The 14861-nt window shown below is 36.6% G+C and overlaps 2 protein-coding genes across 2 annotated transcripts in view; both read right to left on the bottom strand.

Annotated features, from left to right (window-relative positions):
- The window catches only part of LOC145054936 (NADPH-dependent aldo-keto reductase, chloroplastic-like), a 3224-nt gene extending 963 nt beyond the window's left edge, over positions 1-2261 (bottom strand). Inside the window, exons 1-5 of the mRNA XM_079003209.1 lie at positions 2007-2261; positions 578-628; positions 372-448; positions 167-254; positions 1-81 (exon numbers count right to left, since the gene is read on the bottom strand). The exon at positions 1-81 is cut by the window's left edge and continues 195 nt beyond it. Coding sequence (XP_078859335.1) covers positions 1-81; positions 167-254; positions 372-448; positions 578-628; positions 2007-2126 — 417 coding nt within the window. The 5' untranslated portion in view covers positions 2127-2261. The remainder of the gene's footprint in view (positions 82-166; positions 255-371; positions 449-577; positions 629-2006) is intronic.
- A 3676-nt stretch (positions 2262-5937) lies between these two features.
- On the bottom strand, positions 5938-7539 carry LOC145050759 (uncharacterized). Its single transcript, XM_078998957.1, has 7 exons — positions 7292-7539; positions 7120-7204; positions 6683-7006; positions 6365-6620; positions 6253-6305; positions 6093-6164; positions 5938-6045 (listed from the first exon to the last, which is right to left on the bottom strand). Exons 1-7 carry the CDS (start codon positions 7537-7539, stop codon positions 5938-5940), a joined length of 1146 nt encoding a protein of 381 aa, XP_078855083.1.
- Between the last annotated feature and the right edge of the window lie 7322 nt (positions 7540-14861).

Genomic DNA, 14861 nt, shown 5'->3' with positions numbered 1-14861 from the left:
TGTGTTTGGAATATCTACTGGAGCAAGATTCTCCGGCTTAGGCTCAATTGATCCCTTCTTCATCCTAACAGGCCAATGTATCTTCAAGATAAATAAAAAAAATCATTGGTCGAATCAATCATATATATAAAAAGATATACAAATTTTTTATGTAATGCATAATTACAAGGTATAAGTCGATATAGTCAAGCTGCAAATCATTCAGAGTTCTGTCTAATGCAACCGGTACATCTTCTGGTGCATGATCAGAACACCTGCGAATCATTATAGATTGTTAACTGAAACTTGGAAGGATCTGTGCGTGTGTGTGTGTGTGTGTGGAAACATGTTATGATATGAGAAGAATGTAGATTCCATGGAATGTGGCAAACCAGAGCTTAGAGGTGATCCATAAATCTTCTCGTTTCACCACATCATCTTGAAAGAGCTTTTTCAAAGCTAAACCAATCTGAAATAAATAAATTTACATGAAACCAATCTGCAAGAAATAAATTTAACAATCTATACATTGACATTTTATAGAATTATCAACCAGTGAACAAGAAAATTCAATAAACAAAAGTTAGTAATTGTGTACCTCCCTTTCGTTGCCATAAATTTGAGCACAATCAATGTGACGATACCCCATCTACATGCATATGAAACATTATTTATAAGACAGAGTAACTAAAAGTTAAGACAAATGTTGATTCTTCAGGACTTTAATGGTACAATGCAGTACAGGTTAGAGTTCAATGTGATAATATTAGCTGAATATATCATATTAGTACATATTAGATGACTTGAAGAAGAAATGGTATTGGGGGATCCTAAATTGTAACCTAAAGAAAGCATAAAATTCTTACATGTCATGGATGACATACATGATTAAGTTTGTAAGAGAATTACTAATCCTCTCATAAGAAATGACTTCATAAAACACGGAAATGTGTGCATCATGTCGCCAATTTTAGGTATCGATTGCTAATTGGTTGATAGCTAAATTTGAATTTGAAGATCTGAAGTCGAAACCCTTACTGACCCGGTTAACTTTATTAAATTGTGCTAAATGTATTCGTTGTAATGACGTAAATGTTGGATTATATGTCTAAGCCCATAACTATTTTTATATGTGCTTGACCCGATTATGAGCATAGTCTTTTTGGGTTGCCTTCACCATAGCAACTGATAGGATGAATTAAGGAGAAAAAGGATTAATTATGATTTAATAATATATTATATGAATAATATATTTAAAGAGAAATCATATTGTTTAATTAATATTAGTCAAAAATTAATTTTGTGGCTAAAAGAGATTAATTAAATAAAGGGGACTCATATTGCAATTATATGATAGTTGCGATTGGGCTATGGATTCCTAATGGAAGGGGGATTTGACGAAATCTATGAGAAGCCCATATGATTTTCATCCAAGGGCTTTCAAGAGGGACTCCATGGGTTGCTTAAGGCCTAAGCAGAGAATTAGGGTTTCACCTGAAACCCTAGCAGCCCACACAAGTATAAAAGGACCCCTAAGGCTCCCAAAAACGTGGCTAAAACTTCTAAGAGAACCCTAGGACGTTTTTGGAGCCTCTTCCCTCTCTCCTTGTTCATCTTGTTTCTTATGGTGTTTGTGACTCCATTAGAGGTGCAACATTTGAGGCACTAAGCTTGCAGAAGTCAAGATCAAGAGGAGTTGAGATTGTTATTGCTACATAACAATCAAGGTAAGATCTAAACCCTTTTATTAATATAGTATTGATTATTATATGCTAGATCTAGGGTTTATGAGCTATGGATGATTATTGCATGTTCATTACACAAACTAGATCCAAAGCTTTAGGGTTTGCATATACACCATAGGATTGATGTAGTGCTCAAAATCCATCAGTAAAGGGGCGACAAACACATGTTAGAAAACAAAACGTGAACAGAATATACGATCATTAATGAAAGTGATTTTTTTCATTACATGATACGAATCAACAAAGAGTAAGAACAACTATGAGGGAGGGAGGGAGGGTAACCTTAATAGCAGCAGTAACAGCATCACCAACAACACCAGGCTCCGATTGCCATGTGCCGAGACCTACAAAAGGAATGTTGGTTTTGTTAAACAATTGAAAGAATCGAATGGCATTCAACATTGTCTTGCGATTGAACAAATGTTGAGAATAGGGTTGTATTTGGAGTGGGAAGAAGAGAAGTCTATAGATTAACAACACTCTTAATTTTAGACTCTTTTATGTGTATGAAGCGGAGACTTCGCCAATGCTTCGATATCCATGGCCAGATGTCGTTTTATAAAGCTCCAATATTTCCATATTTCCAATTAGATGTTTCGATTTTTGACTTTAGACCCATCATTTTGGTCCCATTCTTTAAAGAATTCACGTTTTAAACATTTTTCTTTTCTAAAATGGGCAACATATTTTTATGAAAATAAAGAAGCCAACAGACAATTGGCAAAAATTATCCAAGGGAAAGAAAGGGGGCAATTTGATGCTAAAATGAAAACACCAAAAATTATAACTGTTTGAGATTATAACCCAACCCCAATTTCAAATGCATTGTAGAGAATTGCAGTCGACATATTGAAGGCCTTCTTCTCCATTACATAAACCTCATCCTTGAAAAAGAAATCAAGATAAAACCTAAAAAACAAATTGTTTTCGGACATTGAAACCTGCAAATGTCGATGTTCTATTGTTCTATTTCACATGTCAATTTTGTTTTATTCAACTTTATCAAACTTAAAGGCTAGATATAGGAATTGGATAGGGAAACCTCATGGATCTTGAGGAAACAAATACAGATTCTCTTTTCTGGTGCGTGAAGTAAACACATATACTAAGGCTGTGGGGAGTGGTCACCACCAACCCACGGGAAAAGTGGTGTCACCTCTGCGTCACGTCACCTTCACAACCAACACACTAGACCTAGGAAATGGTCACCACTCCATAATTATCTTTTTTATGATTAAATTAGATAAAAACATTATTTAAAACATAATAAAAAAATTTATATTAATTAAAACCACATTACATAATTTAAAACATAGAAAATTAAACCTAAATTACTAAAAAAAATATAAAAACACATAAAAATGAAAACTAAAATACTAAAAAACATAAAAATGACCTAGAAAATTAAACCTAAATTACTAAAAAACATAGAATAGAATCTAGTTGCGATATTGGTCGAGAACTTCTTGTTGAATTTTCAAAAACACCCTTAAATTTTCCGGGTCGAGATTCGGTTGTGGCACCGTGTTTATAATTTGAAGATCGGTGAGTGCCAATTGTCTTCGACGTTGTTCCTCCGTTCAATCAAAATTTTTTTCTAAAAAATTTAGAGTTTTGTTGATGTTCTCCGCTGGTACGTCCTCATTAGTTGATTTTCTGCTAGAAGACGCCCCCTTTCTCGCTTTGTCCCTTCCCGGTGGTCGACAAAGTTGGACGTTCGGGGACCCTACCCCTCGGTGGCGTTGAACTCATCATTTAGGTCGAGGTTCACACCAATGTCCAACTCATATGTTCTCGGCCTTTTGTTGGAACCAGTGGTAGATCCCGAATGCGTCGTTTCCGGATAAAAAACCCATTTTGGACCATTGCGACAAACTTCCCACACTTTTTGGTTGGCAAACAGTTTACCATTGTTGGTAATTTTGTATTGGTACAACGTGGTTGATAAAATGTTGAAATCGTTGCTACCACTTCGATGCATATTTTTAACATTGTTAAATACGCTATTAAATTTGGTGCAAGCCGCTCGAAGGTCACGTAATTTTGCATTGACCGAGTCGTATGACCGACTCGTTTGCCTTCCTAATAACGCGTGGAAGTGGTCTAAAACACTATTCCAAAAGCTTTGAACCGATTGCGCGTTGCCGACATCCCCGTCTTGTGATATGAAAAATCCAGCTTTAGCTAAAGTTGCCTCCTCCTCCTCGGTCCATTGCATATTTTTCTATTTTGTTGGATCTTTTGATTTTTTTTGCCTTCTACGACTTGGTTGTGTTTCTTGAACCCGTTCATCGTCGTCGTCGTTGTCGAGGTTTACGGGTTGCGATTGAGATAATGGAACTTGAGATGGTTGTGAAGTTTGTTGACGTTGGGAAGTTTGGGATTGAAATTGTGGAGAAGGTTGTTGTTGAAAGGCTTGAAATCCGGGTTGAACGAATTGTGGTGGTTGTTGTTGTTGGTAGTAGTGTGGGTGGTATGAAAGATTGGTGAATGGAGGTTGTTGTTGAACGGGGGATGATAACAATTACATGTAGCCAATATTCGCTAACGGATCATTTAGAGTGTTTGGGGTGTTCGGGTGGGTGGGTTATTTTGGTTTGGATCCATGAAGAAAGAGATTTATTTTAGTGAAGTGTTTGTGTTGAAAATATGTTTGTGTGTTTGAAATGATAAAAATGGTTGATATATATAGAAAAAGTGGGTATGGTAATTAATTAATTTTTTTACAAACGGTAACAATTCAACGGTCAAGAAAGGAATAACCAATCATCTCATGCGTCTTCTCTCGTCTCCAGCTCCACATCACACCCAACCCACCGGAGGTTGGGGCGGTGTTCACACGTGAAGGGGGCTGACACATCAGCTCCCACACGTCCTTACCCCTACCACTCCGGGTAGCCGAATACATATAGATCATCTCTTTTGGTTCTATCTCATTTTAAGCCTACTTTAGAAGAAGAAATTCAGGTGAATTCGACTTGTTATGTACTTATATTTAGGGTCGATTGGTTTTGGTATTAAATTAGTTTAATTGATTGATCTGAAAGGAAAGAAAATTGAATTTATTTGCTTCAAAAACCAAGAGTAGATTGCAGTAATGGTCCTTGTGTTTTGGTCAAATTCACAATGTCAGTCCAACTTTCAAAAAGTTGATAATATGTCATTGATCTATGTAAAAGACAAAATTTCACAAATAGTCCTTATGGTTTTCATTTTTTTTTTCTCTAAAATAGTATCTATAAAATCTTTTTTGGACGAATGGCCTTCTAGAGCAAACCTTGCACACCAATGGTCCATCTAATGGATGTCCGATAGATGGATTCACTAAGTTAAAATAGTTTTGGATAAGGACAATTTCTATCATTTTGTGAAACTTCGTCTAAGGACCATTCGTGAAACTTCGTCAAAGAAACATTTGTTAAAATTTAAAGAAGTCTATTAACTCTTGTATAAATTATTATAAATCAAATAAAAATTCAAAAAACTAAAACTTAAAAAATGTAATATGTATATAAACTAGAATATAACTCGCGTTAAATGTGGGGGAGCGCATAAAAAAAACATACAAACGTCTAATGATTAAAGAAAAAAAATTATGGTTATTCGTATTATTGAAATATGTAGAAGATACACTGAAATTTATAAATATCTATAATCGTTGAGTGACCTCTTTGTAGACAACATTTTTTGTTTTATTAGTTGAACGACCATCCGTGTCACATATGAGTATCTTCAAACCTTTTTTACTTGTGACGCGGGAAACAACTACATATAACTGACCATGAGTGAAAATGGGTCTACGCAAGTATAATCCAACATCTGATAATGGTTGTCCTTGACTTTTGTTAATGGTCATAGCAAACAAACAGCTATGGGGAATTGCCTCCACTGAAAATGGAATGGAATATTTTTTTTCAGACGGGGTTAAGTTCATGCGAAGTATATAAGTAGTCTCATTGAAAAATATTCCAGATATGATTCAGGCTTCAATGATGACTCCTTGCGATCTGTAATCTAGTACCATTGCATAGTCCTTTGGTTTGGTCGATATTACAAAGTAACATGACCGGAACACCTTTTTTAGTATAAGTTTATGGTTGGGAATTCCAGAAGCCTTAAAACCATTCTACACATCTAGAGAGTATATTGATTCCTCAAAAGAATCTTGTGCGTCAGTCTCACATAAAGAATATGAATTCATATACGTTTTCCCTTAATCTTTAATCAATTCTAACATGTACTCATTGATAACATCGACTTCTTCATTTGTAGGGACCAAAATAGCTTTATCTTGAAAATACGATGGATCATCAAGATGGTTCTGAAAGGATGAATAAATGGTGGATACAACTGAATGAATATGGTCACCCATAGAAGGAACGATAACATCTTCTCAAAATTCAACTTCAACTTCACAATCATTAGGGCCACCAATAGTACCTTCACCAATTTTAAGAATCTATTCAACAAATGATTTTGTCTCTTCGAAATCATTATTTTGATAGCCGACATGAAGCCTCGTGTTTACATTCAAACATAAAACTATACATTCACGCCATATCTTGATGAATGAAATGATGCCTGGACAATATTTGAATAATTTCCCCTTTGTATTACTGGAAGCATCTATCGAAAGTTACCTCCAAATACAATGGTCTTGCCTCCAAATAGTTTATTCTTGTCTGATGAAAGGATAACGTCTCTAAGTGTCCTATCAACTGCTTCGAAACAATGACGATGCATCATTGGGGCTTCATCCCATATGACAAGTCTAGCTTTACTCAACAGTTCAGCTACATCGTTACTTGGTGTAATAGAACAAAACGAATCCTCATTCAAGGTTAATTGGTATATGAAATCTTGAATGCGCTCTCCTACCACCAGAGAGCAAGAGTGCTACAATTCCGCTTAAAGCAACGTTGATAACAATTTCACCTTTAGATCTAATAGCAGCAGACAGTGTCTTCTAAAAAATGTTTTTCTTGTTCCTCCATAACCATACAGGAAAAGACACCACCTTTTTTGTTGTTAACAACATTCATAATTGTATCATAAACCTTTTTTTGCTCGACATTTAATTTGGAATGTAGTTGTTGATGTTCGAATTCAAGATCAGATGGATCATAATTAAGCTCATCTTGAATTAACATATTACAAGAATCTTGAATATATTTGTGATCAGGTAACAACATATTGGGTATTTGCTTCAAACTCAGTCCACAACTCAATAAAGATTTCTCAATATATGACAATGTTAGGTGGAAAATTGTTTCCGGTTTTAGCTTCAAGCATGAAAAGACAAAAAAAATTATGAAATTATTTATTTTTAATATCAATTAATTTTAGAACATTTTTAGTGTAAATGGGTTAGATTATTTGAAAATGTACCTGTTACGTCGATTTCTTGTTCACAAATGTGAACGACATCATCAGAAAGACAATTATAGGTCTCTTTAAAAACATGATGAAGACGGGATACACTATAGGATGTAAACAACATAACAAATAGAGACCTGTAGAATGAAGTAGTGGCCCAATGATGTGTTTCGTGTATAGAAGATATGTACTCTCTGTTATCATCTAAAAGACCAAGAGCATAGCAAGCATCTTTGTAAGATTCATAAACGGTATAATTAGTTGTCCTGATATCTTCATAGAAAGTAGGACCCTTTAATTTATTAAGCAAAATGTGTAAGTAATAAACATCACCAGACTTGGGAGACACATGATTAATTCTACCAAGTGACTTTGTCTTTGTTTTTCTTCTTGTCCGTACTTTATCTGATTTATTCGAAACATATTGACTTGGGTACATATGATAACTGTCACAACTAGCAATTTAGGGTTTAAGATGTGAAGCTTATTCACAACAAATTCCTCTATGTAACCTTGTTGCATCTTATAAATAAAATTCAAACTACAATGTTATTCGAATTCATACGTGCATACATTGTGATTCAACTTGAAATAGCCTCATACAAGCCCAGAAACTCGATCCAATAGCTAAACCCAATCAATTTTGGGCCTTGGTCCAAGAATTCTCGGTCTAACACCCTATTGGGCCGAAAACTCTTTCCTTGGGCCCTATTGGGCCGAAAATTTATCCTTGGGCCCTATTGGGCTGAAAGCTTTTCTTTGGGCCTTATCGGACCGAAAAGCATTTCTTTGGGCTTTATTGGGCCGAAAACTTCTAATGGGCCTTCCATAGGGCTGAAAACCCTTCTATTGGATCAAATAACACCCAAAGACCGATACACACATCAAAAACCGCAAACACATTTGGGAATTAGGGTGTTTCCGGCCACCCTTAAAACTGAAAACCCTTGAGAGGCCTTAAGGCCGCAAACCCCCTTAGTTTCGACTAAGGCTTGAATAAAACAAAAAAAAGAGAAAAAGAAATGAAAAAACCCTTGCCACCTCACTTTTACCCTTCAAATAACAAGGCAATTAACCTCCATACTTCCAAGCAAGTATCATCTCAAGCCTCTAATCAACAAAGTCAACCCCCCCCCCCCTTCTCTCTTATTCTCGACCGATACCCACCACACACACAACACCGATTTGAAATTCATCCCACTCCAAACTCTCTCAAATCCTTTCATTTTACCCTCGAAATTTTCGATACCATCTTCAAGGAAGGAGTTCACTTCAAGGAAAAATCTTAGTCATTTGGTAAGAACTTCTTGTAGCCTTGTAATTCTAAACATTTTTATGATACCAACTTCTTTTTTACACACTTTTTTTGTGTGTTAAGTGCTTAAAAACACTTGAAATTTCGAGAATACCTTCAAGAGGTTCAAGACTAGGCTCGAAATCTCTTCACTTTCCTCTTTTCTACCACACGAAATCTTCAAGGTGAGCTTCATACCCGACTATTTTCATGTTTTTTATACTTTTTTTTGCCGGGGAGAGAGGAGGGGATATAGTTTAAGTTGCGTTGAACCATTGGATAATTGCTTGGACCTATGTGTAATGTATTTAACCTTTGGGTAATTGCATGAACATGGATTTTATCTTATGCATCTTCATAAAAACCATGAGAAATGTGTTTGTTAACATATATCTTGCATGAAAACTTGTGGATGTCGGTTGCACACTCAAAATTGGCGAAAAAATGAGTGTTGTGCTCAAACATGCTTAGCTTTTGGACATATACATTTTTAACACAAATATTTGCATATAATAAATTTCAAGGTCATATTTGTATTTTTTGGAAATCGTGACTTGCAAGGGTCACAACAAATTAGAATATTTTGTGTTACAAAACTCTCAAAATAATTTTTGGTGTATTAAACAAACTACAAAACTTGATATTTTGGTAATATTAATTTTATTGGAAAAATATTCTTAACTAAGTTGTCACTATTTTGTTGGATGGCTTAAAAACTTGAGAAATTATGCTATACGATATGTTCACTAATGACTATTTATAAAAAGTATTATAAATAATTTAACCAAAATGGTATACAAAACAGAATTCGTGACAGAAAGTTTCGTGTGTCAAGACCTGTCTATCATAAAGCTGTTAAAGCATGAGTAATAAGTTGTATGTCATAAAGCTGTAAAACACGTGTCATAAAACATCACTCATAAATTTACACTAGTAATGTCGATTTCATTATTCAATAATGGGAGTCAAAGTTCACGTTAATCTGTTAAGGCTCATGTGCAACTTTCCTTCACCGTACCTACCTAGCATACACCGTAAGTCCTGTAGTTATAACCAAAGCTTCCTGGAGGGAGAGCGAGGTAATTGTGTATAGATCTATACAGGGTTGACACCCATACACCTGAGTTGTTCGCTACAGCTAGACTGGACCGGTCTAGGGTGACAAATATCTTACCGAAACCGACACCTCAAGAACGTCATGACAGGCATATCAGTCACATCAAGCATGGTTGTAACGACTCACATAGGGATTAACAATGTTATTTTGGATTTACAAAGAGTATACACTTCACTGGTTTTATAAATTACAAAACTACGCTTTGTTTTTCAGTGCACTATTACCACCACTCCAGTCTTAGGGTATAAGACTACAATTTTTCATACAACTGAAAATATTGGATTTTCTGGGGACCTACACTTTACCACTACAAACAAAAAGAAAACAAAGGACATGCATGCAATTATTCATAGTTCTAGAACGAGACTTACAAACCATTTTTCACAAGAAAATATCGGATTTTTTGGAGACTTACAAATTATTACAAACAAAGATGTTACAAACCTTTTCTTCCAAAAATGCTTATGAACTCACCAACATTTAATGTTTACGATTTTCAAATGACTTGTATTCTCAGGGAACTAGTAAGCAGGTACCTCGGAACCGGATTCGCAACTTTTTGAATTCACACACTTTATGTCATTTTTGTGTAATTAGATGAACAAATAAAATTTGTATACAATGTGTGATGGTATCTTTTAATGTATGTTTTTTGGTTGCTAAGTTTCATTCATATTCAATTGTTGTGATACTATACAATGACGTCATCCGCCCCCGAACGTTTCTGCCGTCCTTGTTCGGGGGTGTGACAGATTGGTATCAGAGCATTGTTTATAGTGAACTAGTATATCTAACCATACAAGATATACAACTATAAATGCAATGGGACTAAAACACTCTGACTAAAAGTATACTTTAAAAATATAAGTATTTTATAAAAGTGTACAAACATACATGTATATTAGAAAACAATACGAAGAGTTGGACATCGCGACTAAACTTACACAATTATGTAATCATATATAGGGTAAATATAGCCTGATCAACTATATTTATTCAAGATACGACCAACATGTGTCTAGAAGTGGTCAAGGTGGATAACAAATCTAAAACTTATCGGCTATAAATCAAAAAGAGGGTCTAAGAACAAAACTAAAAGACATAAAATACTATATAGGTATTTTAACATTCTATCTATTTTCTCGTACTTATATATTCTCGTGCAGACACTATGGCGGGCTTCCATCACCCAGGAGACCCATACTTCCCCAATCAGGTAAACAGGGGATGGATTAAGGAGGATCCCAAGGAGGATCCGGAAGAGATCGAGGAGGAAGATATCGAAGAAGAGGAGATAGACGAGGAGATTTGCGATGAGGAAGAAGAGGACGATGATTCGGACGCCGAGTCCGAAGTCATCGGCCCGCCCTACATGGTGAGGGTACCAACACATCATTTGGGCCCTAATGGCCCAACGCCCCCTTGGGCCTACGACCTGGAGCGATGGAGCCGACACTAGGGACAACGTCCACCGTTCCGGATGAAGCAAGGGTTCTACGATCTTCTCCATGGAGGGCCCGCGGACCGAGCCCTTCTTGTCATGGTCAGGTGGATTACCGACATTTGGGACCAGGCGCAGAAGACAGTGTTGGAACCCAATTTTATAACGAACGGTGAATGCGGAAGTAAGATATCTCGAGATTAATCGTGTTTTTGTAAGTATGAACATGAAGATCATATTATGAGTTCATGGAAAGAAAGCTAAGAACAAAGAGAGAATAATAATAATATTGCATGAAGAACATAGTGGGAGAGAAACTCTCCCTGGATGGGAGAACCCACCACTTTTCTCTATTGTAGAAGAGTAAAAGTAATCACTAAATAAGAAAAAGTGAGCTAGCTTAAAATAAGAAATGTCCAACTCTCCCTTTATATAGGAGGGAGAGTATTTACACCATATATACAATAAAGGGAAAATACAACCTAACTATCACTCATTATTTGTAGAGCATTTCCATGCTCCAACATTCTCTCCCTAAATGCTTACAAATTATGAGAGATACAACAAGTGATACTAGGCTATAATACAGTAATCTGAATAGTAAGTATGGTAATAAAATGAAATCAAGTGCTGAAATGTCTCTGAAACACTGAAGTGTCTATGAAGTCTGAAACTGGCCATAAATCTTTGAAATGAAGGTCTTCGGCTTCAAAGCACAACCAATGAAGCAGAAAAGATAAGATCCAAATCTTCAAACCAGTCATAATCACTCGAAGAAGGAGGTCACCATGAGCAAGTAGAAGATCCAATAAAAGAAACACTTCGGCTTCAAAAAGTCTGAAAAACAACTCGAGTTCTCGAATCATAATACACCGAAATTCTTCAAAGAATAACCTGCTAAAAATGTGAAGCATCCATACAATGAAGTCCGGATAAAAATAATGTGAGTCCAAAGACATGGTCCGAATAATAAATAATCTGAATCGGAAAACATCGAGTAATGCCAAAAATTTGATCCGTAATTACCAAAAATAAGTGCCACATCGCATCTCCCGTCTGCAATCCTGGGGGAACCTTCACAGGTTCAAGGGGAACTCCTGTCTGCACTCCAGGGGGAACCTTCACTATCTGCCCAAGAAAACTCTAATCCCACCTTCCCAATTCAAGACAATTCAGCAGGATGTTCTCAAGTCCAGGGGGAACTACCATCTCCAACCGTAGAGTCTTCTGATATTGAAGATATTCCCTCTACTACAGCTGCTGATCATCTGCAACCCCGTCCACATGTATGGACGAAAGACTACCCACCAGGTTAAATCATCGGCAACCCATCTGCAGGTATTCAGACTCGATCATCCTAGGACTTATCCGAGCACCGTCACTACGCAGCGTTTTGGTCCTCGGTCGAGCCCCGAACGATCAAAGAAGCATTACTAGAACCAGACTGGATATCCGCAATGCAAGAAGAGGAGAAGGAATCCGAAGTCTGAGATGAGAGTTGTGGATCAAGGGAGGTGTTGATGGAGGGAGGGTGTTGCGGATGAGGAGTGGGTGTACATGGTTGGGTGCGGACGAGCTAGTTGGGTGCGGACGCAAAGGAAGGCAGATAGAGGGAGCTGGCTCCTGCTACTCGTTCTATTTGTTGCTGGAAAAAGATGTTCTTAAAAGATTATTATTTTTGTTGTTGAAGAAATGAAGAAAAATGGGAGAAGAAATTACTTTTTTGTGGTCTCTAAAATGTTGAAGATATTCTCCAGGAGGTTCTTTTTCTTGGAAGTGAAGACACAAAAATTATGGGCTTATTATTCTTGAAGATATTGGAGGAAAGCAACTTTTTCTAGAAGATTTTTGTTCTACAGCTTGTTTATTATGATCATCATAAAAGGTATGATATTCATACATTCTATCTTTTACTTGTTGTTGTGAATCTTCAAATTAGTGCATATGAACGTGTTTAAGTGTTTGCATAAAGCATATTGTCCTTGTTACTCTTTTGGGTAAAGAGTATTCCACAATTTACTCCCTCAAAAAGACAAAAGCCATGTGACATTGACAAATCCCATCACCTTTTTCCCAATAAAACCCATCTGCATACTCTTCTTTTTGCCTTCCCAAGACCCACTTTTGACTTAGAATGCTTTATAAAAATATTCCTTCATTAAAATATGAATAAATGGACTTTGAGGTACCATTTTTCATGGAAAAATAGCATTTTTCGTCATCTGTTTAGCCCTTCTCAGCCCCCTAGACTGCAGCCAAAAACTGCCATCCGGAGTCCCCTAAGAAGCCTCCCCACAGCCCTTTTTAGCCCTTGATCCGAAGTTGTAGCACCTGGTTCTTGGTACGTATTCTTGTATTTAATTCATTAAATGATTTGCAATTTTGGCCTTGGACTCGGCGAGTAGAAGGACTGACTCGCCGAGTAGAAGCGGGATGAGACGTGGAGTTTAAGCTGTGGACTCGGCGAGTCGGGTCCCGGACTCGGCGAGTAGCCGCTGTCTGGACAAAAACCATAATCCAGGGGTTTGCACCCTATTTAAACGACCTTATGTAGCCTCCATCACTCCTTTATGCTCCCAAACACCCCTCACTGAAACCCTAGTCGTTTTTGAAGCAATCTAATCCTTGTTGGTGGATTTTGGTGCTTGTAATCTTAAGAAGGAAGGAGAGAAGCTTGAGGAAGCAAGTAGAGATCAAGGGAACCTGAGTTTGTTCACCTTCTTCAGCTCATTGAAGGTAAAAAGTTGTAACCTTGCTCATTCATTTGTTAGATCCCTTTTTAGGGAGGTTTAGGGCTTTTATGAGCCATTTTTGGTGGCCAACCATGTTTGCAAACATGGTTGGGGGTTTAAGCTTCTAAATCACATCATGAAAGGAGTCACTACACAGATTTAGGTTGCTTTTGCACCCATGAAAGGTCACATGTGCCATATGAGCTTTTTTTATGTCCTTTTGAGCTCAAAGTCCCATGCAAGCACGTAAAGTTTGTAACTTTATGTAACGCCCGCAGATCCGGGCTAGTCAATTTAGAGGCAATAGGGGTCGAAAACGACTTTTCGACAAAAAGATTATTTAGAATAAATAATCTTAACCAAGTTTTAGAAGATGTCACAGGGTTTCCGTACATATAAAGAACGCCGAAATCCGAGTTATAACGAAGAAGTTATGACCCGTCGAAGTTTCGCGTCGGAACCGGCACGGCGTCGGGAAGCGTAAATAGTAAATTTATGATAGAGCGAGATTTAGATTTAGCGCTCTAAACGAAAGTCGTAGAATATGTTAAACTAAGAACTTCGATAAAAAGAACGCCCAAATCTGACTTCGTATGAAGAAGTTACGATTTTTCGAAGTTTCGGATTAGCAGTGTACAGTCCGAAATTCGAATATTAGATCGAGCGATTTTTAGCCGACACAACCTAAACGAGAATTGAAGATCTCATTATTAGTAGCGTAACAATAAAAAGACAGACGGAAATGGACATCGGATGAAGAAGTTATGAGATTATAACGGACCAATCCTGTCCCGGCCTGTTAAAAATATAACTTTAAAAATAAATTCAAAATTAGCCGAAGGAGTCTAAACGAAAGTTGTAGAGTGCGTCACCACCTACGCATGGATATAAAGAACGTCAAAAACGGAGTTCGTATGAACGAGTTACAAATTATAATAGCATATTTACGTATTAAAATAAAGTATAAATCATATATACGTACACATATATATACATATGTATATATCATTAGAAAGGTATCGACGATGCGGTCATTATAAGACTAATGTTGAGTTCTTTCGACATTAGTTTAGTACAAATATCTTTAAATCTATTTAAAATAGTATTATAAAGGGGTGTTTAGTTGTTTATATAACTATAAGGTCATTAAGTAATTATGGGGGGTAGTTTTTGTAAA

Source organism: Lactuca serriola, chromosome 5, assembly GCF_051521515.1.
Source record: "Lactuca serriola cultivar US96UC23 chromosome 5, Lser_US96UC23_V15, whole genome shotgun sequence".
In the NCBI taxonomy this organism is placed as follows: domain Eukaryota; kingdom Viridiplantae; phylum Streptophyta; class Magnoliopsida; order Asterales; family Asteraceae; genus Lactuca; species Lactuca serriola.
This window is presented reverse-complemented; position numbering and strand designations above follow the sequence as displayed.